Source organism: Neomonachus schauinslandi, chromosome 2 (assembly GCF_002201575.2).
Source record: "Neomonachus schauinslandi chromosome 2, ASM220157v2, whole genome shotgun sequence".
Classification (NCBI taxonomy): domain Eukaryota; kingdom Metazoa; phylum Chordata; class Mammalia; order Carnivora; family Phocidae; genus Neomonachus; species Neomonachus schauinslandi.
The window spans coordinates 170,925,518-170,949,835 of NC_058404.1; the positions used below are offsets into that span (position 1 = coordinate 170,925,518).

At 39.2% G+C, this 24,318-nt stretch overlaps 1 protein-coding gene across 6 annotated transcripts in view; it reads right to left on the minus strand.

The window, feature by feature from the left end:
• Positions 1-11,130, minus strand: part of UBE2K (ubiquitin conjugating enzyme E2 K) — a 65,928-nt gene extending 54,798 nt beyond the window's left edge. For 4 of the 6 annotated variants that reach the window (XM_044913003.1, XM_044913000.1, XM_044912999.1 and 1 more), the window contains exon 1: positions 10,872-11,130. In XM_044913003.1, coding sequence (XP_044768938.1) covers positions 10,872-10,934 — 63 coding nt within the window. In that variant the 5' untranslated portion in view covers positions 10,935-11,130. The remainder of the gene's footprint in view (positions 1-10,871) is intronic. The other 2 variants (XM_044913001.1, XM_044913004.1) reach the window with 1 other exon arrangement.
• Positions 11,131-24,318: the final 13,188 nt, after the last annotated feature.

Here is a 24,318-nt window from a genome sequence, read left to right on the forward strand (position 1 = left end):
AGGGATAAAAAAGATAAAGTTTAAAAAAATAATAATAAGCAAACTGTTTTACTATAAATAGTCCATCTGGGATATGAAAACCCGACCTAGAGTAATTAACGAAAGGAATGCAAAAGAGAAAACAAAGATTTAGGAGATAAATGGAGAATAAGGGATGAAATCAACTTAGAAAGGGTAGTAACAGTATGAAGGAAGACCAGCAGTTATCAGAGCAACCACAAGAGGCAAGCTCTGAGAAATGAAGTGAAAGATGGACAAAATGAACTGATGAGAAGTTACTCTGCATTTGACAAATGGGAAGATACTGGTAATGCCTGAAGTAGTTGTTTCCATATGATATGTAGAGATAGAAGCCTTAGTACAGCAGTTAAGGAATATAACCCACTTTTGCTCCTATAACCAAATATAAAATATCTTTATGATAATTAAAGTAAGGAAAAGATTTCTTAAACAAAATACAAAAAGCATACCATACAGGAAAAACAGAAAAATGTGACTTACTTCTTTCTTTCTAAGTGAATTCTACCCCAACATGGGGCTTGAACTCATAACCCCAAGATCTAGTTCACACTCTACCAACTGAGCCAGCCAGGCGCCCCCCCTAAAAATGTGACTACTTAAAAATTAAACTTCAGATAGAAGATATGACAAAGTTAAACAATATAAAACAGTCACAGGGGCACCTGGGTGGCTCAGTCATTAAGCATCTGCCTTCGGCTCAGGTCATGATCCCAGGGTCCCACATCGGGCTCCCTGCTCAGCGGGAAGCCTGCTTCTCCCTCTCCCACTCCCCCTGCTTGTGTTCCCTCTCTCACTGTCTCTCTGTCAAATAAATAAATAAAATCTTTAAAAATAATATTACATTAAAAAAAATAAATACAACAGTCACAGAAGGACAAATAACGTATAATACAGTAGTTCATAGAGACAAGAAGTAGATGAAAAGAACGGGCTGGGCAACAGAGAAGCAGAGTTAGCATTTAATAGATACAGAATTTCGGTTTTACAAGATGAAATAAGTTCTGTAGATGGATAGCGGTAATGGTTGTACAAAAATGTACACTGAAATTGTAACTTAAAAATATACAAGATGGTAAGTTTTGTATGTGTAGTGTACCACAATTACCAAAAAAAGAGCATTAAAAAAAAACAAAGTTAACAGTTAAACCACATAATGGAAGTAGACGAAATCATATAAATACATAGAGTTCTTGCAAATCAGTAAGGAAAATACAAACCATCCAAATTTATTTTTAAGATTTTTATTTATTGGGGCACCTGGGTGGCTCAGTCAGTTAAGTGTCTGCCTTCGGCTCGGGTCATGGTCCCAGGGTCCTGGGATTGAGCCCCATATCAGGCTCTCTGCTCAGCAGGGAGCCTGCTTCTCTTTCTCCCTCTACCTGCCGCTCTGCCTACTTGTGATCTGTCAAATAAATAAAATCTTTAAAAAAAAAAAAAAAGATTTTTATTTACTTATTTGTGTGTGTGTGTGCACGCACGCAAGAGGGAGGGAGAGAGCACACACACCTGTGCAGGCACGAGCGGGGTGGGGGGGTAGGGGCAGAGGGAGAAGCAGACTCCCTGCTGTGCTAGGGCTGCACAGGGCTACGGATGCGGAACTCGATCCCAGGACCCTGGGATCATGACCTGAGCTGAAGGCAGATGCTTAACCAACTGAGCCACCCAGGTGCCCCAAATTTTTTTAAATGAGTAAGGAATAAGGATGCTAAGTTTGCAAAAGAAAGCCTAATGGCCAATAAACACAAAAATGTGCTTAATATCTCTACTGGTAAGGGAAATTAAAATTAAAATAAGCTACCATTTCACATCCACCAGACTTACAAAAATGTAAGTCTTATAAATGTCAGGTCACTAGAACTCTTACAAACTGCTAGAAGGGTGTAAACTGATACAATCATTGGTAGGTTGAAGCAATATCCAGTAATGCAGAAGATGCAAATACACTCAGATCCTACAATACTACCTCCTAGGAAAAACTCTTAGGTATCCGAGAAAACATATATAGTAATGTTCGATACTTTTTTTTTTTTTGTACAACAGCTAAAAGTTGAAACTACATGCTGTCCATAGAGAATGAATAAACAACAACAACAAAAAACTGATGTGAAATACTACCAAATTTAAAAAACTAAAGCAATATGCATTGTCATGGATAAATTCTCAAAAAAAAAAAAAAGAACACTAAAAAGCAGAGTTGCAGGAGGGGCGTCTGGGTGGCTCAGATGGTTAAGCGTCTGCCTTCAGCTCAGGTCATGATCTCCAGGTCCTGGGACAGAGTCTCATGTCGGGCTCCCAGCTTGGTGGGGAGTCCGCTTCTCTCTCCCTCTGCCTCTCCCCCTACTTGTGCTTGCTCTCTCTCTCTCTCAAATGAATAAATAAAATCTTTAAAAGAAGAAGAAGAGGAAGAAGAAGAAGGAAGAGGAGGAGAAGAAAAGTTGCAGGAGATGTAGAATATTACAATCATCTACGAAAAAAAATTTTTAAACTTTTAAAAACACTAAAAAGTGCTTTTATACTCAAAATTACTATGGTTTCAATAGTAAAAACAAAAGTATGAATGGTAAGGATACAGGCATCTTCAGCACAGTGGTTACTTCTAAGAAAGAGAATGGAAAAGGGAAAAGGTTACAAAGTGAACTTCATCTGTATGTTGTTTTATTTCCTGAGGGAAAGGGCAAGTTAACCAAGTATAAGAGAGTTAAGATCTGTTAAATCTATACCATGACCATAAAGCTGTTCACACCTACTGTTTTCTAAACTTCTAAGTATAAAATATTCCATAATTTTAAAAAGCATCTTTAAAAATAATGGACAGGTAGCAAGCAGCAGACATGATTGTACACTCTTCTTTCCACCATCATCAGTAAATATTTGGGAGTTGGGAGACATAGTTTCCAACCCTGTTCCACCAAGTTGCTTGATACTGAGAAAGTTACGTACTTTCTCCAGAGCTGCAATTTTCTAATCTGTAAAATAACATCAATCTCATAAGGCTGCCATACATATAAAATGCCAGATAGTAGGCATTAAACTGTAAGTATTTATTATTTTAAATTTGCTAAAAGCAAAGAACTAAAGGGAGAAAAAGGAAAGGTTTTGAATGGAATGAAATTCTCTCCTTTGCAAAATTACATAAGAGAACACCATGGATGTCAGATGGATGTGACCGCCACTTTCTATTTTCCAAGACCCAATTTTAAAATAGGAATTTTAGGGGCGCCTGGGCGGCTCAGTCAGTTAAGCATCTGCCTTCCACTCAGGTCGTGATCTCAGGGTCCTGGCATCCAGCCCCATCGGGCTCCTTGCTCAGCGGGGAGTCTGTTTCTCCCTCTCCCTTGCCTCTCCCCCAACTCGTGCTCTCAAGTGTGCACACTCTCTCATTCTCAAAATCTCTCTTTTTAAAAGATTTTATTTATTTATTTAACAGAGAGAGAGTGAGCATGAGCAGGGGGAGGGGCAGAGGGAGAAGCATGCTCCCTGCTGAGCAGGGAGCCCTACTCAGGGCTTGATCCCAGGACCCCAGGATCATGACCTGAGCGGAAGGCAGATGCCTAACCGACTGAGCCACCCAGGCGCCCTCTCAAATAAAACCTTTAAAAAAAAAAATAAAGTAAGATAGAAAGTTTACCAAGGGATTCAAGATTACATATACCATAGGATTAGAATCTAGATTTCTTGGTGCAGTTCAAGGCCACCAGAGCCTTATCAAGAAATCCCAAATAATCCTGTAAAGCTGTATTATCTGAAAGGCTTCCAAATAAAGTACTTCTTTTTCACTTAAAAAGGTCACATTTTAACACAAACTCTTCCCCAATTTATAATTGTCTCCTAAAGAAAGGTAACTAACATCTTGAGAACAAGGCCCACATTTTTCTTTTGCATTCCCCTTGGCCACAGGTTGTTTGCACACAGGTGACAAAGAAACTCTATCAGAAGTACTAAAGCTCATTCATTTAAATCTTTTCTGCAGGCAAATTCACATAGAGCTTTCACTACACCACTGAAGGAAACCTTTATGATCCAAAACAACAGTAAGCAGAATATGAACATATGGCTAATTTTGACATCTTAACAGCTATCTGTTCATATGTCCCAGGAATTGCTCTGAGCCCTGTAAAGGCTCAATCTTCCTACATTCTTACAGATAGGAAAACTAAGATACAGAGTCAATGCTGCAGGTGTTAAATAGAAAAGCCAGGACTCAAAGCAAATCTAATTCCAAAGCCCACGCTCTTAATCACTAAGCTAAATTTACTCTATCATGCTTAAGGAGTGAAAAATCTCTGCCTCCTGCCAAATTTAAGTTCTCACACCAAGACAGAAAAAAAGGCAAAATATACTTAAATACAAGAGTCAATATTAAATCGGCACTCATACTTTATTAGCATTCAGCATTTACAGTATTATTTATGAAAAAAATAGTCCCATAAAGCAATCATATATAATGGTTAGAATGGACTGGTATGCAAAAAGCCTGGGTTCACTAACCAGATCTGTATCACTGAATAACAATCAATTTCTTCAGGACTCAGTTTCCTGTTCTTACAGATGAGGAATCTGGCCTAGATCTAAGGTCTCTTTCAACTCGAATACTCACTGCATTTTAACACATTTTCTAAGACACTACTAATACATTTTTTAAACAAAGATTTTGTTTTTTTAAAAGATTTTATTTATTTATTTGACAGAGAGAGACACAGTGAGAGAGAGAGAACACAAGCAGGGGGAGTGGGAGAGGGAGAAGGAGGCTTCCTGCTGAGCAGGGAGCCCGATGTGGGGCTCGATCCCAGGACCCTGGGATCATGAACCTGAGCTGAAGGCAGACGCTTAACGACTGAGCCACCCAGGTGCCCCTGTTTTTTTTCTTTAAGTAGGCTCCACGCCCAGCACAGAGCCCAATGCAGGGTTCAAACTCACAATCCTAGCCAAGATCAAGAGTTGGATGCTTAACTGAGACACCCAGGTGCCCCCTGAACAAAGATTTTGAAGGGTATCTTCTGAAAACCTTCAAAATTAAAACAATCATATAGTATACACTCACGTCTATTCTTTTACTCAAACATACTCAGAGCAAATCTGTATTATCAGAAGTCAGGAAAGTGCTTGGAAAGAGATGGCTGGGCGTTCCTGTGGTGCTGGTAATATTGTTTCAGACCTGATCTGGGTGCTGGTCATACTTTATGGTTACCTTTTACTTTGACATGAAAAAAGGTGTTTTTTGCTAAAGATAACAGTGAAGATATTTAGGCGCTAGTTCCACAACTATGTGTGTATATCAGAGCTGTGCACGCAACCTTTCTAAATATGTAAATGTGTTTCTTGCCTAATTTTGTCAATAATCTCTGCACCCTAGTTCCAATTCAGGTGCCTACAGAAAAAAAAAAAAATCATATACTTATAAATTCCAGTATTCCTGTAATTCCTTTGGCACTGTCTTCTGAAATTTGAGGTCGGTCTTAACTTTCCTTCGGAACCTAGCTTAAAAACCTCCCTCCAATATTATAGACCTGAAACTAATATAAACCTGTATATTAACTAACTGGAATTAAAATAAAAACTACAAAACAAAAACAAAACCCTCCCTCCATACATATACCCTCAAAACTCCCATAATATTTACTCTTGCACCTAACATTTTTATTTATCTCCAACCAAGTAAATCTGGAGCTGTGGCTAATATGCTTAATAACTGTTGATAACATTTACTGGAAAATAAGAATATATATTCTTCACAAAGGGGTGACATGTAGGGAATCCCAGATGCATCTAAATCTATGCCTGATGGACAGAGATCAAAGTCTTTACAATAAATAAAACAAGAAATGCACCCCAAACAGTATTACTTGGACAGGCTCTAATTTTTTTTTTTTTTTTTTTAAAGATTTTATTTATTTATTTGACAGAGAGAGACACAGCAAGAGAGGGAACATAAGCAGGGAGAGTGGGAGAGGGAGAAGCAGGCTTCCTGCCGAGCAGAGAGCCCGATGCAGGGCTCGATCCCAGGACCCTGGGATCATGACCCGAGCTGAAGGCAGACGCTTAACGACTGAGCCACCCAGGCACCCCTCTAATTTTTTTTTTTTTACCCCATCAAAAGCTTTCCTCACTCAGCCCACACCCAGAACCCCGTAAGGCACACTATTTAAATAAGTTACACAGAGCTGTAACTTATGTAACTGTAAAAACTGCTTTTCTATTCTTAAAAAAATTGTTCAAATTCCGGTTACATTCATTTCCAGCAGGGAATTTCACCTTTTTCTTTAAATCAAAAAGGAAAGAGTTTAAAAGAAAAAAATCATTTACAAAGGGAAAACAAATATAAAATCTTAAAAACATCACTCAAAACTAGTAGTAGCCATGCTATAAACTTTTTTGTACCTTTACTGTGCATCGTTTAGATAAAATATACTACACATCTTACAAAGCTAATAGTCTGAAATGTTCTTCTTAAGAGTTTTGTCTATAGCAGTGGTTCTCAACATTTGGCAAAGTCTGGAGACGTTTTAGTTGCTACAACTGGCAGGGAGCAAGGGGGAGATAGGGAGGAGGGTTAGCTGTGCTACTGGCAACTAGTGATAGAAGCCAGGGATACTACTAAACATCCTACAATGCAAAGAGCCACTCTGACAGCAAAGAATTCATTATCCACCTAAAATGTCAATAATGCTAAGGATGAGAAACTATGGTCTACAGAAATCAACAGATTTACTTCTAAAGACTTGCCAACTAGTTCTGTAGATCAACCTAGATCAAATATATTAAATTTAAAATGACACTAAATACAAAATCCATTTAAACACTTAAAAGAAAACTTACACTATAGTTTTCATGAAATCAATTTGTAATGCCATAAATTAAAATATTCCCTATTGAAATCTTAGAAAATGTTAGCAAAGTACAATTACAATATGAAAAAACTACAAATAACATATAACGATCAAACACGGGTATGTGCACTGACTTAAGGGCATTTTACTTCACTGAGCTTCAAATTTTAAAGTATTTTACAGGGGTGCCTGGGTGGCTCAGTCTGTTAGGTGTCTGACTCACAGTTCCAGCTCAAGTCATGACCTCAGGGTCTTGAGATGAAGCCTGATGCAGGGCTCTGAGCTCAGTGGGGAGCATGCTTGAGATTCTCTCTCTCACTCTCCTTTTGCCCCTCCCGCAGCTTGCACTCTCTCTCAAATAAATATTTTTTAAAAGTATTTTGCATATTGACATCAACTAAATCTTTAAGTAATCTACAGGTTAATACTTATTTTAATGTGTTTCTTTTTTAAGATTTTATTTATTTGTCAGAGGAAGAGAAAGACCACAAGCAGGGGAGGAGCAGCAGGCAGAGGGAGAAGCAGGCTTCCCACTGAGCAAGGAGCCCCACGCGGGACTTGATCCCAGGATCCTGGGATCATGACCTGAGCCAAAGGCAGACGCTTAATGACTGAGCCACCCAGGCGTCCCTTATTTTAACGTTTAAACTATTAAATTAGGTTGTGTTTATTTATTTATTTTTTTAATTAGGTTGTGTTTAAATCCTGTAACCAGTAATACAAACCAGTCTCAGTTATTTTTAAATAATTAAAGCATGCCTATCCTTGGAAAGTAATGACAGTGTGGTACAATATAAACACAAGCAGACCTAGATCCAAATCCCAAAGCTATATGTTTGCAGACAAATAATTTAACTTCTTTGAATCTCAATTTCCTCATCTAAGAAATAGGAAATCTAATTCAAAGAATTGTTCTTGAAAATTAGCAATAATGCATAAACACATGGTACTGAGAGCCACTCTACAAATGGTGGTTAGTTGTTAACAGCGATAATAATAATACAACCTGTGAATACAGATTATAGTTTTATTATATCCTCACAATCAACACTTCACTTAGTAATTCGACTCATAAAATAACTATAAAATGTATTTTAATCAATTTTCCATTCCTGGCAATTTGAAATATTACTTAAAATTCACACATATATAAAATTAATGTCTGACACATAAAGGATGGATTTCCAAACAGTCTCAAGGAAAAAAGGCCTAGATGCCTTTATTATTTTAAGTAAATAGTATATTTGCATGACTCAAAACTCAAAAGGGATCCTTTGATGCCTGTTACCCCAGACACCCATTCCCTTATTTAGAAGTAATCAATTTTACCAATTTCTCACTGAGACAAATACATATATTTTCCCCTTCTTTCAACACAAATGGTGGCCTCCTCCACACTATTCTGCACCTTGCTTTTCACATTTGATTTATCTTGGAGAGTATACTTTAATTAACACACTCCAAGAATGGCCACTTACAACTTCTTATGGTCAGAATTCAGCAAATGTCAGCTATCTTTATAAGACAACTTAAAAGGCCAAAAAAAAAAAACAAAAAACAAAAAACAAACCTTAAATCAACCAGTATTCTTAGTAAGCAAGAGCATATGAAACAAACTTTGGTAAATGTCGAGAGTTACATAAATGAAATGATGAAATACTTGGTTACTTGACCAGACACTCAAAATACTACATTTCCACACTTAAAAAGGAAACACATGGACTGTACTACAAGTCCTTCAATGAGCTGAAAGTAATCAACATAATCCACTTATAGAACTGGGCCTACTAAATTATCGATGAAATAAAATATTGGTGAAAATAAAGCTATTTATTGGTTACAATCCAAGATTAAATTATCTGACCCTTTTCTAAATGTACTTTGCAACTTATTTTCTGGAAGAAGTTTCCTTCCAGATTTATAAAGGTACTCTTCTTAAAAAAAATAATTTGTTGCATTTCCTATTCTCTTCCTCTGAAATACTATAATGCTTACTTGAAGCAAGGCTTCAGCATCCCTTACATATGAAGAGCAGTACTGTTTTAACAATATGCATACTAGAGCGATACTAGATTTCTTTTAAGCATTAATTGAAGTACTAAAAATATCATGATGAATGTCACCTCATATAAAGCAAAGAGACCATACGAATTACGAGAGCAGTAACTTACCATTTTTAAGTAATAGAAAATAAAGTATTTGAAAGAAGTCTTATATTCTCAGACTTGTACAACTTTATTACAGAAAAAATGTTTTAGGCTGTTGGCAACTGTATTAACTGAATCTTTCATTAGGAATATATATGTCAACTATCCTGGAATATATTTTCTTGCAAATAAAAAGTGAGAATTATTGTTTCACTGTATATCAGTACAGACATTTATGACCCTATTTCTGCACTGTACCGCAAAAATACAAAGTCATCCTTCCATTCAGAGTTTTGGCACTTGAACAAATACAGAGGTCAGAGTTCATACACATGCTCTGTAAAACAGATCATTTCTCACAGACTACTACATTCAATAAATCTGCTAGTATTGGTTATTTTTAAGTTAATTTTAAAGAATTATATTCAACATGTCTAATTGGAAAAATGATCACTGTAGAATCAGTGACACAAATAAAGCTCAAGTACTATCATTTATGTCTATTACTCATCACATACTTAGAATGATGAATTTCACAAATCATTTAGATTATCAAAGTTCCAACACAAGAGAAAACCACAAATAGTAATGATACGTTTAATAATGGTATGTGACATCTTGAAAATAATAAGTATTTCAGTATTACTTTTCCATCTCTCTTTGTTAAATCCAAGGAGGAAAAACAACTTGGCATTCTTGTTGATTTATGAAAAATTGTACCAACACTTGCACAGTTTTGAGTCAAATCACTAGGGAATTTTAAATATATTACATAAATAAATATGGCCAACATCAGAGTAAATTCTGCAAGACTCAAGAGCAGCTTGAGACCAAAAAAATGTTTTTAATAATTTCAGATAAGATACATCGAGACAAACCTACTCAATAAGCAGGTATAATAATGTACTGATCTGGTGAAATCCCATGTTTTTAATAGGACTGTTTTTAAAAAGTAAGAATCAAGTTAACTATGAGGGACATCATAATGAAGTTTCATGGCACAACACAACAGTCACAGAGGCATTGTCTTAGGAGAAACTCTGATCTGTAACTTGTAAACAATATTTTGAAATAAGCTACTCATACCCTCCATTATTTTTTCCTAACGAAAAACATTTAAATGCCTTTAATACACCAAACAACTTGCCTTCACCCAATCAAAAAGCTTTAGATGTCAACAGAAAAGAGGCCTAGAAATTGGGGGCCGGGGTCGGTGAAAATGAGATAATGATCTAATTTGGAATTAATTTCCTACCTCAGGTGAAAATTCCCTTATCTCCCACTCAAATAAAATAGTATCCCATTATGTCTCTTCTCTCCCAACACCGAACTAAGGAGGGAGTAACTCTGAACGTCCTTCCTTCATCAATACCTAAGGCCTTTTACCGCTCCTTCCCAAAGGAAAGGACACTGGAGGCCAAACAGGCTATAATGTAGAATACCCTTAAAAGTGTGGGCCTTTGAGCAGCGCGGCTCTCCGGATCCAGTTACCACCTTTCCCCTTCCCCCAACCCACTTCCCGGGTTTTCTCAGGCTCGGCCTGCTCCCTCCACACCCTACAGCCACACTTCCAGCTGTTGCCACTGCCTCGGGGCTCTCTCTAGAGCTCACACCCCTCCAAGAAGTGCCCCCTTCTCCATCTGCCCCCCAAACCGTGTTCCTCTCCAGACCACCCGCCCGCGAGGCGGTCCATCCCAGGGCCCAGGGAGGGGAGGAGAAGGCGACGGAAGCAGGGGGAGACTGCTGCTTCCCCACAGGCAAAAGGGCGACCGCAAGGAGGGCCACCCAGGGGTTACCGGGGATACTGGGGTCTCCGCTGGAAGAACCCTCCCGCCCTGGGCTGGGGTGGGGGAATGTCCGGGAGTTCATTTCTGACCTCCTCGCTCTTCAGCACCTCCTTGAACTCCCGCTTGATTCGCTGCACCGCGATGTTGGCCATGTCTCCGCCCGCAGCTGATTCGTACCCGCCTCCTCCGCCACCGCTACGACCACCGCCACCGCCGCCACCTCTTCCACCACCGCCTCCTCCCTCGGCGATTCACACCCGAGCACACGAACGCTGCCACTGCCACCCCGGCCGCCGCGCTCTCCTCAGTGTGGAATCACCTCCGCGCCCGGCCACCAAAATGGCGCCGGGTCCGCGCATGCGCAAGACGCTGACCCGGCCGGGCGGCGCAGCCGCTCCCGTTGTAGCCCCATACGCCTCAAACGCGAGCCCGCGCCGAGCCGCGCCGCGCGTCGCTGCCGGAGCTGCGGCCGCGCGGCTCCGCCCTGCCGGCGTCTGGGTCCGGGAGGGTGCGGCTTCCGCGCCGGCCCGCCCTGCCAGGGTCTCCCGGGTCCTCTCTTGTGCCGCCGTCACTCTTCAAATCACTGCGGTGTGGTTGGGGCTTCCAGCCCATGGCCTCTGACTGAAAACTGAGCCCAACCTAACGGGTTCACGCGGCCCCACTCGACTACGAGCGCCTACGAGCGCCGTCCTGACTCAGCCAGACCCAGAACCCACAGGCTTAATGTGCCTGACTGTGTCTAGTGTATAAAAGCACCATTCCAGAACTCGATCCGGCCCATTTTCTGTTGTTGTAGCCCAGAAAAATCCACTGCGGTCCGTTTTTGTTCTGAAGCCATTAGAGTGCCACTACTAATCCGATCGTTCCAGGTACTACACGTCACTGAATTAAGAGTGGTCGTTGTTGGGTCCCATCAGGTGTATTTCAAACAGGTACTCCATGTAGATGCCTGAGGTGGATTTAGAAGCCAGATGTTGATCTCTGAGCTACTTAGATAATTAATACTGAGTTTTAATAGTTTTTAACCTCGAGTGTACATCAGAATCCCTGAAGAGCTTGTTAAAAAAACCAGGTTGCTAGACCCCCATCCCTAGAGTGTGGGGTGGCCTAATAATTTGCACCTCTAACAAGTTCTCTTGCTGCTACACTATGAGAACCACTAAACTAAAACATGTGAAAATAGTTTGTATATTAAAGTGAAAAATGGAGAAATAGAGGCTTCTTGTGGAGGAACGGTAGCTTTACTTCTGTAAGCCTAGGGCCTACAACGGTGTCTGGCAGTAGTAGGCACTCAATAAATATTGAATGAACAAATGAAGATAAGAGTAAAATGTTTTAAGCGGGAAGTAAGTTTGAAAGGCAATTGGAAAGTCTTTGCTAGGGTTTCAGTAAATAATATGGTTTTGGTGCTGAGCAGTACTTTAAATAGAATAAGTAATAAAGGTTATTTAGTTTTTATTTCATGAGCTTCTTTCACCTAATCAATTAGTAAAGTGTCCTCCTAGAAAAATATCACAAATACACGGTCTTAGCAAAAATTACTAAAATTATGGCACCAAAAAGGAACTATCCCCCGGCAGTGAATCATTCAAGTGGAAGTACATGGAAAAAAAGAAGTTCTTGAACTTCTGCCATAGGAACCAAGAAGAGATTTTTGATCCCAGCTCTCCTCCATGCTAGCTATCTTGGTCAACCTTGGTTTCCTCATCAGCAGAATAAAGAAGCTGGATTAGATGATGATCTCTTTCAAGTTTTAAAAGGTCAGAATTCTAAAGCATCATTTGGAAACATTTCCCAAAGTGGACTAACATAAATTATAAAAACCCTTCCAGCAGAGCCCCCTAGTGGTTCTAAGAGGAACCAACTATACCTCTGGGTCATGGTACAATGAATTATTGGTATAATGTAAATCATGCAATGCTATGTGTATTTGTGTCAGTACATTAAAAATAGTTATTTTGGGGCGCCTGGGTGGCTCAGTCATTAAGCATCTGCCTTTGGCTCAGGTCATGATTCCAGGGTTCTGGGATGGAGCTCTTCACCAGGCTCCTGCTCAGCGGGAAGCCTGCTTCTCCCTCTCCCACTCCCCCTGCTTGTGTTCCCTCTCTCACTGTCTTTCTGTCAAATAAATAAATAAAATCTTAAAAAAAAATAGTTATTTTGAAGTCTGCAAAAACTGTTTTGAGTAATTTACATTTGTCAACTTCATTCAGTCCCCAATCTTAATCTTGGAACTTCAAAGAAACTTGCAACACTCAAAGCACAGGGGGACTGCTTAGAAGAGTATGGTAATTTCTTTGGCGGAGAGGGGTTTGGTCTTTTTTTTTTCTTGAGAGAGAGAAAGCAGGGGAGGGGCAAAGGGAGAAAGAGAGAGAGAATCTTAAGCAGGCTCCCCACTTAGCATGGAGCCCCACACAGAGGGGGCTCTCAAGACCCTGAGATCATGACCTGAGCCAAATCAAGAGTCAGAAACTTAACTGACTGAGCCACCCAGGCACCCCTGGTCATTTTTAAACACATATAATCATTGGCCTTGAAATTCTACTTCTAGGAAGTCATTCTACAGTCCTTCCAGAGAATGAGGCAACTACATATTAACTGATAATGAGACAATTCCCAAAGTACATTTTAAGGCAAAAAGGCAGTATGCTAAATGCAATGTGTTATCTTGGATTAGATCCTAGAACTGAAAGGACATAACTAGTGAAATCTAAGTAAATTCTGTAATTTAGTTAATAGTATTGTACCAATATTAATTTCTTAGTTTTGACATGGTACTATGGTTATGTAAGATGTTAACATTAGTAGAAGTGGGTAAAGAGTATACAAGAATCTCTGAAACTTTTCTGTAAATCTACAATTACTCCAAAAGAAAAGTTTACTTTTGAAAAAGCACTATGCAGTCCATATTGTATGTAGTATACCACCATATGTGTGAGGGAAGAAAGGAATATGCTTGTGTATATACTTGTGAATCCTCAAAATATCACTGGAAAAATGCATAAGAAACTGACAGTAGGGGATATCTCTGAGAAAACAACTTAAATGCCTTGGAGAAGGCAAAATGGGCAAATTTTCACCATGTACCCTCTTGTATATTTTACCTATTCAAAACTAAATTTTTAAAAAATGAGTTTCCAGGGTGCCTGGGTGGCTCAGTTGGTTAAGCGACTGCCTTCGGCTCAGGTCATGATCCTGGAGTCCCTGGATCGAGTCCCGCATCAGGCTTCCTGCTCGGCAGGGAGTCTGCTTCGTCCTCTGACCCTATCCCCTCTCAGGTGTTCTCACTCTCTCAAATAAATAAATAAAAATAAAAAAAATAAAAATAAAAAAAATAAAAAATGAGTTTCCAGTAATGCAGATTATAAGCTCTTCACTATTATGATCTAGTTCTGGTTGATTACTTCATTAAAAATTTATTAATTAAACAAATAATTATTGAGTGCCTACTATGTGCCAAGCACAATGTAGGCACTAGAGGTATATCAGTGAACAAGAAACAGAAAACCTCTGGAATTGCAGGATTTACATTCTGTCAGGGTAGGGAGAATTCATCTCAAAGTTCAGTCCACAGAAATGCGGGGGGTCCCTGATATGGTTTCAGGGATCGGTCTGCAATGACCAAACTATTATCATAATACAACTAAGACATTATTTGCCTTTTACTATGTTGACATTTACACTGGTGACATAAAAGCAATAGCGAACAAAATAATTACTATACTATTAATAATTTTATTAATACCATGCACTCACTTTCGAAAATACCAGTTTTGGGGTGCCTGGGTGGCTCAGTCACTTAAGCGTATTACTCTTGGTTTCGGCTCAGGTCATGATCTCATGGGTGGTGAGATCAAACCCTATATCAGTCTCTGTTCGAGATTCTCTCCCTGTGCCCCTCCCCCCTCTAAAATAAATAAATAAATCTTAAAAAGAAAAAAGAAAAAGACAAAAAATACCAGTTTCAGAGGCATCTGGCTGGCTCAGTTGGTGGAGCATGCGACTTGATTTCGGGGTCCTGAGTTCGAGCCCTGCATTGGGTATAGAGCTTACTAAAAAAAAAAAAAAAAAAAAAAATACCAGTTTTACCTTTTTTTAGTAAGAATTGCACTTTTATTTATTTATTTATTTATTTTTAAGATTTTATTTATTCATTTTGACAGAGAGAGACACAGCGAGAGGGAGAACACAAGCAGGGGCAGTGGGAGAGGGAGAAGCAAGCTTCCCGCGGAGCAGGGAGCCCGATGCGGGGGCTCGATCCCAGGACGCTGGGATCATGACCTGAGCCGAAGGCAGATGCTTAACTGACTGAGCCACCCAGAAGCCCCTCACTTTTTTTTAAAAAAGATTCTATTTTTAAGTAATCTCTACATCCAACATGGGGCTTGAACTTACAACCCTGACATCAAGAGTCACATGCTCGGGGCACCTGGGTGGCTCGTTAAGCGTCTGCCTTCGGCTCAGGTCTTGATCCCAGGGTCCTGGGATGGAGGCCCACATTGGGCTCCCTGCTCCATGGAAGCCTGCTTCTCCCTCTCCCACTCCCCCTGCTTGTGTTCCCTCTCTTGCTGTCTCTCTCTCTGTCAAATAAATAAATAAAATCTTAAAAAAAAAAAAAGTCACATGCTCTACCAACTAAGCCAGCAAGGTGCCCCCTCCCTTTTTTTTTTTTTTTTTACCAGTTTCACTTTAGAATGTGTTTGATGAAGCAGTAGAAATTGATTTTATTAAACTTCAACTTTTGAATACATGCCTTTTTAATATTCTGTGTCATTCATGGGAAGGATAGAGAAAGCACTTCTACTGCATAGCAAGCACATGGTTAAGCATTTGCACAATTGGTTGAGTTGTGAGCTAAATTAGCCACTATTTCCATGGAACTATTTTTACTTAAAATAATGATTGAGACAAACTATGTTTATCAAGCGTTGGGTATTTGGCAGACATTTTATCACAAATGAACTAGGTGAGCCTGTCACATCAAGGAAAACAACTGGCAGAATTTGTTGCCAATGATAAAATTCAAACTTCCAACTGAAAATTAGAGTTTTAGAAAATGTATCTGCCCCTGTGACTTGACAGTTTCTCAATACACTTAAAGATGTTTTGATTAAATTGATGGTGAAATTAATAAATGTGATTGCTTGAAATCATATAATGAAATGTGTTAATATTTGGAAGATCTGCATAAGCCAGTGAACTAGTATTTTCTAAATGACCAATGCATGATGTTACAAAATCATGCATGGGTATAACCTCCATTCAAGGTGTGCGACAGACCAGTGGATTTTCATGTAACAGAGTACAAAAAAATTCACTGGTAACATTTCAGATTCCACATTGCAACTAACCTTTGAGGAATGACCCCTTATATGGATTTAGTGTAGTACTGAAGAATAATATCCACAATTATCTGAAAAAGTTATTAAAATATTTCTTCACTTTCCAACTACGTATTTGTATGAGATTGAATTTTCTTCATCTACTTCAACCAAAACAATATATGCACATACTGACTGCAAAAGCATATGTGAAAATCCAGCTGTGTTCTATGAAGCCAGGCATTAAAAAGAGATTTTATCTTGGAAAACACAATTATTTTCACTCAAGATATATTATACAAGATATAAGTATGTAATAGGTTTATTATAGTATTTTTGGTTTATTATAGTAACTATATTGTTAAAGAGAGAGAGCCGGGGCAAGCGGGGTGGGGGGCAGAGGGAGAGAGAGAGAGAGAGGGAATCCCAAGCAGACTCCATGCCCATGCTGGGCTCAACTAAGATCATGACCCTGAGATCATGACCCAAACTGAAATCAAGAGTCAGCCACCCAACCGACTGAGCCTCCCAGACACCTCTATTATAGTTATTTTTTATTTTTATTTTTTTTAAGCTTTTCTTTACTTGAGAGATAGAGAGAGGAGAGACAGTGAGAGAGTACAAGCAGGAAGGAGAGGGAGAAGCAGGCTCCCTGCCGAGCAAGGAGCCCGATGCAGGGCTCGATCCCAGGACCCTGGGATCATGACCTGAGCTGAAGGCAGACACTTAACGACCGAGCCACCCAGGCGCCCCTATAGTTATTTTTTAAATTTTTATTTTTTTACAATTTTAAAAAAGATTTTATTTATTTATTAGAGAGAGAGAACATGAGCGGGGGGTGGGGGGGAGAGGCAGAGGGAGAGGGAGAAGCAGACTCCCCGATGAGCAGGGAACTCAATACGGGGCTCGATCCCAGGACCTCGGGATCATGACCCGAGCTAAAGGCAGACACTCAACCGACTGACCACCCAGGCACCCCCATTATAGTTATTTTAAAATAAATGTTCCAATAATTTCTGTCTTAATTTATAACACAATGTTGTTTAGCCCATGTAAACAAATGCTCTTTGGAATTCTCGATATTTTTAAAGAGTATAAAGGAGTCCTAAGTACATTTGAGTATACTGTACTGCTTAGGCACAAGGGTTAGATCTAAAAAGTCACACACTTTCAGAGTATATAACTTACATAAACATTATATATGTGAAGGTTGTCAACTTGGTTTTAGATTGATGGAGAGTTAATCTGGTAACTCTTCTGTTGCCTCTCACAGAACAATGTGTTTTGATCTGTTGATTCACATAAAAAAAATGCAGCAAGGCATAATAGTGCTTTGCTGACCCCTGATAATAATCGCCAACATCTGAAATGTGCAAGTCTTCCTTTTTGTAGTTCTTGCTAGTTACTGTTACTGCTCCTCAGATTCAAATTTCTTGTTCTTCCCAAGGCAGAGCAATTTTTTTCCCCTACTGCCCTTTCCTGGCCTTGTTTTTACCAGCTTTTTTGAAACTTTTTTCCTTTCTTTCTCTCATCACTGCCTGTTCTACCCAAGCCTCTCATTTAACTTTTTTTTTTAATACCCAGTCATAACTCTGAGGTCATTTTGCCTTTTTTTCTGTCACTGAATTCTGCCCTTCCCATCTTATCTTCTCTCCCCAACCCACCCCAGCTGGGGTAAGGAGCTCTAGTGGCAAGAGTGGAAAACAGCATTTAGATCCACAGTTGAACTTCTAAACTTAGCTCCAGGCCAGTGGGCACCACAGTATTGATTGTAATGTACATTATATTATTCCAAATTTAGAGAACAGAGCAGAACTCCCCCCATTGTGGCTTCAGAATACGTGCAGTATGGTTTTAGCTGATTTTAATAGCACAGAATAGGTTTCCTTGTCTTAAATTACTGATTTGGTTCCTGTTAGGCACAGAGGTTCTTTAGGTGGGAACTTTTCGAGGGAAGGACTTTCTAATTTCACTCTTTCCAAGGAACACACAGCTACAACTGGGACATGGCTGTATGGCCTTCACACTTCACTTTTAAGACCTGAGCCAACTTTCTGGTAGGCCTCCCTCTGCTGACCATCTCAGTTGTTTTTGCTGAGTTGGTTGATTCCTTTTTGTCCTCTAAACCACAGTCCTCTATTTTGGACCCTAGAACCATTGGGGCCCCAATGCAAAGATCCCAATCCATTAGAAGCCACTCTCCAAAATCCCCTTCCTTTGGTCATCTCAAAGGCCAAGCACTTCCCACTAAATAAAATCCACAACTAGCTTCTGCCTATTCGACCCCTCAATCATGTCAATTGTTTATCATTCATTTAGAATACAGAATTTCATAAATCATATAAGCCTCATTAAGTTGGTCAGATAGTCTTCATTTGTTCCTGCAAATCCACTCTCCAAAAGTCTCTACTCTGTGCCCCTAGATTCTGGAAGTATGATCTGCAACGTTGTCCTGACATCAATAAGGCTTCATTACCTTCTGGATTTCAGTTGAGTGTGGCCAATGAATGGGAGGCTCTGGCAGGAAATGAGACTAAGGATCAGCAATGCTGTATTTCACTACCAAAGGCTGCAGTTTCTGTCCAATAGCTCTCGCCTCCAGCTATAGCTACAGCTACTGCTAGAGCTCTTTTAGGATTCTGGTAATCTTGCTCCCTCTACCCTTTCAAGCTTGGAGGTGCCAAGCAGTCCCTGCTATTGTTAACCTTTGTCAGCTTCCTGTAACTTTTATAGTCTCTTTAACAAATTCTTCTGATTAACCACCTGCTTTCTGCCAGGACTCTGTCTGATAAACCAAGGTACAACAATAATTTCTTACTTTCCTGGATATTGCTGTCATTGAGGAAAGTTACCACTCTCTCTCTACTGTTCTGTAGGCTCTGCATTAGGATTAGTGAGCCCAGTGTAACAACTTTCCCCACTAGGGTGATGACATAACTCAGAAGGACCAAGTGAGAATGACCACTATAGGTATTGCCCTATGAATAATAGATAAATATCTTTCCCTTTCTTGATGCTCCTTAGTAGAGATTCATCGCCACTTGCAGATCACTGTAGCTGAACATTCAACTGTACTATTCTAGGGAATAGCTCCTTTCTACGGTGAACGATCCAGCTTTAAGTGTCTCTTTCCAGAGGTTTAGGGAAGCATATGCAAACAATTCTCCCTGTGCCCTCTGAAGCTAGCAAGCAGCATAACAGGCACTCTCAGGAGACCCTACGGAGGCCAGGCTTCTCTGCATAGCAGAGCTGTAATGAAAAGCATAATCCAAAGTAGCAGGAGATAGACTTATCATATAAACATCTCAGCAAAAGCACTGTGCTCAGAATTTGATGCAACTACATTTTATCTTCCTTTTTATGAATTAGATATATTAACAATTTTGTGAATTCTTACACATCTTTAACCTATTAGTATATTGTTAACATTAGGAAAGACCGTTCTGTGTATTTTTCTTTTTTTCCCTCCTCCCAGAAGGTTATTTTTACTTTGTTTTTGAAGATTTTATTTATTTATTTATTTGAGAGAGAGACAGAGCATGAGCAGGGGGGAGGAGGCAGAAGGAGAGGGAGAAACAGCTCCCCACTGAGCAGGAAGCCCTACATGGGGCTTAATCCCAGGACCCCCAGATCATAACCTGAGCCAAAGACAGACACTTAAGGACTGAGCCACCCAGGAGCCCCTTTAGCTGTTACTTTTAGGTCTTTGATCCATTTTGAGTTAATTTTTAAATATGGTGTAAGATATGGGTCCCACATTATTGTGCATGTGGATGTCCAGTTTTCCCAGCATGATTTGTTGCAAAGATTATCCTTTCCCCAATGAATAGTCTTGGTCCTTGTTGAAAATTCTTTGACCGGGCGCCTGGGTGGCTCAGTTGGCTAAGCAACTGCCTTCGGCTCAGGTCATGATCCTGGAGTCCCGGGATCGAGTCCCACATCAGGCTCCCTGCTGAGCAGGGAGTCTGTTTCTCCCTCTGACCCTCTTTCCTCTCGTGCTCTCTCTCTCTCATTCTCTCTCTCTCAAATAAATAAATAAAATCTAAAAAAAAAAAAAAGAAAATTCTTTGACCATGTATGTAAGGGATCATCTCAAGCCTTTAAACACAGGTTATTCTTATCTTTCTTCCCAGGCAAAGCTTTACATTTGAAGAAAAGGCACTATTATCAACATTTATGAGTATACAAGTAACTATGTTAGATGCTAGGGATACATAGAGAAATAAGATGGACTCTGCTCATGAAACTACCAATTTATTGGAGGAAATAGAATATCTCATTAAAATACATATAAATAACATAGCATATGCTAATTTAAAAATAAGTGCCACTTAGGGGCGCCTGGCTGGCTCAGTCGGTGGAGTATGTGACTCTTGATCTTAGGGTTGTGAGTTCGAGCCCCACATTGGGTGTAGAGATTACTTAAAAATAAAATCTTTATTAAAAAAAAAAGTGTCTGTGTGGCTCAGTCAGTTAAGTGTCTGCCTTCAGCTCAGGTCATGATCCCGGGGCCCTGGGATGAGCCCCACATTGGGTTCCCTGCTCAGCGGGAAGCCTGCTTCTCCCTCTCCCTCTGCTGCTCCCCCTGCTTGTGTTCTCTCTGTGTGTCAAATAAATATATAAATAAAAATATTTAAAGGAAAAGAGGAAAAGAAACAACCAAACTGTCTTCTGAAGTTGCTATACCATTTTGCATCACCACCAGCAATGAGAGTTCGGTTGCTCTACATCCTCATCAGCATTTGGTATTGTCAGCATTTGGGAATTTAGCCATTCTAATAATATATCTTACTGTTTTAATTCATAACTCCTTAATGACATATATTTTTTATTGTTGAATTTTAGAAGTTTTTTCTATGTTTTGGATACAAGTGCTATATCAGATATGTATTTTGCAAATATTTACTCCAAGTTTCTGGTTTATCTTTTCATTCTCTTGACAGCATCTTTGCAGAAAGTTTTAAATTTTAATTAAGTCCAACTTATTAATATCTTCTTTCAAAGATCATGCTTTTGGTGTTGTATCTAAAAATTCTAGATTTTCTCCTATATTATCTTCTAGAAGTTTTATAGTTTTGTGACTTTTTTTGGTGAAGTCCATTTTGAGCTAATTTTTCTGATAGGTTTAAGTAAGGTTAGTGTCTAGATTCATTTATTTGCATGTGTATACCTAGTATCCGGCACCATTTGTGAAAAGACTATCTTTATTCCACTGGATTGCCTTTGCTCTTTGTCAAAGATCAGTTCACTATATTCACTATACATACAAATATATATATATTTTGCACATATTTGTATGGGTCTATTTCTGGGTACTCTGTTCTATTCACTGATCTCTTTATCCATTCTTTCACTAGTACCACTGTCTTGATTATTGCAGCTTTATAGTAAATCTTGAAGTCAGCTAGTGTCAATCCTCCAACTTTGTCCTTCTTTTCCAGTATTGTGTTGGCTATTCTGTGCTTCAGTATTTTTTTAGAGCATTTTAAAATAAGCTGCCCAAGGATCATCTCTGACTCAGAAATTGTAACTCTGACCAATAATTTATTAGGGACCAGATGTTTTCCTGTAATAGTTGAGCTTAATTTATAGAAATAAATAGGATGTAGAGTGGTTTTTTTTCTGTTGGTAGTAAGATTGTATTTTATTGTCCCTTAGGATACTGACCTGTTTTGCATCTAATTTAGCAATCTTATTTCAACATTCTTTTTCCCATTAACTATATGCTTCTACTTCTTCTTTTCTTTTTCTTTTTTAAAAATTTTGTTTATTTTCAGTAAACTCTATACCCAACATTGAGCTCGAACTCACAGCCCCAAGATCAAGAGTCACATGCTCTGCGGCACCTGGGTGGTTCAGTTGGTTAAGTATCCAACTCTTGATTTCTGCTCAGGTCACGATCTCAGGGTCGTGAGATACCATGGAACATGATTAAGATTCTCTCTCCCCCTCTCCCTCTGCCCCCATCTTGCTCTCTCTCATGCACCTTCTCTCTCTTTCTCAAAGAATAAAAATAAAAAAAAAATATTGCATACTCTTCCAACTGAGCCAGCCAGGTACCCCTAGTTCTATTTTTCTGAAGGAGCTCAGAATTTTACTGATTGTCTCATTAATGAATTAAATAAAACTTTGACATGAATTCACTATGTATTTGTATAATAATTTAAAAAATCAATTTCAGAATTGTTTTCACAAAATAAAACTAAAATAATTATCTAGCAATAAATATTATAGTTATATAGCACATAAAAAACATGAAACTTTATTGAGAAGACTCAAATAAAAAGACACATTTCTCTCTCAAAATTTTAATGATTTTCCCATCTGCTCAAAATAATTTATCAATTTAATGCTATTCCAACTAAAATTCCAAGGAGCTTTTTCCCCCCCTCATCTGAACCATTTCATTCTAAATCTAAGAATCTTTGAAAAAGAAAGACACTATTAGATATGAAAATAAATACTTTAAAGCTGTTGAGAATCAAATCATTTTCTGAGTAGATGGTATAGCGAGAATGGACTGATCCAACAGTTTATAAAGATTTAGTACGTGATGGGCACCTGGGTGGCTCAGTTGGTTAAGCATCCCAGGGTCCTGGATCAAGTCCCGCATCAGGCTCCCTGCTCAGTGGGGAGCCTGCTTCTTCCTCTCCCCACCCCCCACTCATGCTCTTTCTCTCTCTCTCTCTCAAATAAATAAAATCTTTAAAAAAAAGATTTACTATGTGATGCATGTGGCTTTTCAAATTGTTAGAGAAATAATGAATTGTTTAATAAGCAGCGTCAAGATAATTTGGGAAAAACAATGCTACCCTCCACCCCACAACAGGCACCATGTACAACAGCTATGTTATTCTATTTAGTGCTTCCCAAACACGTGATGCTATCTATTTTCATGCTTATGTGCCTTTGTGTATGCTGTTCTCTTTGCTTGGAATTCCTTCTTTACCTCATCCATTTACTGACATCCTAATCTTTCAAGATCCAAATTAAACATCTGTGAAACTTTCCTTCCTTCTCCAAACTTAACAATCTCTTTTGTGCAGTCACTGCATCTACCACATATATCTACTATTGCACTCACATTGTTCTATTATGATTATTTATTTATATTTCTATACCCTTTACTAGACTGTAATCATCTTATGGCAGAGACCATGTCTTTTTATTTTTATATTTTATTTTTTTAAGTTTTTATTTATTTGACAGAGAGAGACACAGTGAGAGAGGGAACACAAGCAGGGGGAGTGGGAGAGGGAGAAGCAGGCTTCCCGCTGAGCAGGGAGCCCGATGCGGGGCTCAATCCCAGGACACCGGGACCACGACCCGAGCCGAAGGCAGATGCCCAACGACTGAGCCACCCAGGCACCCCGAGACCATGTCTTTTTAATATTGTCTCTTTATATCTAGTACAAGGTGCTTCATAATGGGCGCTCAATAAATATTTTTTGAATTAATGAATGAAATTAAGTGTGATGATACTTTGACTGAAATGTAATGATGAATAAATAAATGATTGTCATAAGCCCATGTGGTGGTCGTGAGCATGAGCTCTGACCCCAGACTGCCTCAGATTTGAATCTCATATCCCCACTTACTAGTTGTGTGATCTTGGGCAAATGACTTAACCTCAGTTTCCCCATCTGAAATGACTGTAATAGTAGTTACCTCATAGGATTGACATGAGGATTTTAAAAGCTAGCATAGACTTCTACATCCAGGAAGAAATGGGATAGATGTCCTTTTCCCTATTTCTTCCACTAAGTGCAAATAAAATCCCTGGATATATGGAGAAGAGAAAGTGGACCAGCTAATGATGTTAAGGCCCAAGGATAACATGGTGGTGAGTTCCTGGGTTATCTTTTCACTGTGTATATTCCAGACTGGATACTGGAAAAGCCAGCAACTTGGAACCACGAATGGACACAGATATAAAAAAAATTGTGTTCCCAAGAAAAGCCTTTTCTCTCTAGCCAAAGGACCAGGAAGGGAATAGTTTGCTAGACAAAAAAACTTTAAACAATAACTGCTCTACTTTATGCAAACATCACAGGAAAAAAAAAAAGAAAAAACTGTGATTCCACCAACACAATCACCAGCAAAGGCCCAGTGGGGAGCCTAGACTCCCACTTTTTCCAGGCTGTAATGAATCATGCCAATCTCCCTGCCTGGGTAAGTGTCAGAGAAAGCCAAGTGAAGAGCTTGGTGGTTAAGA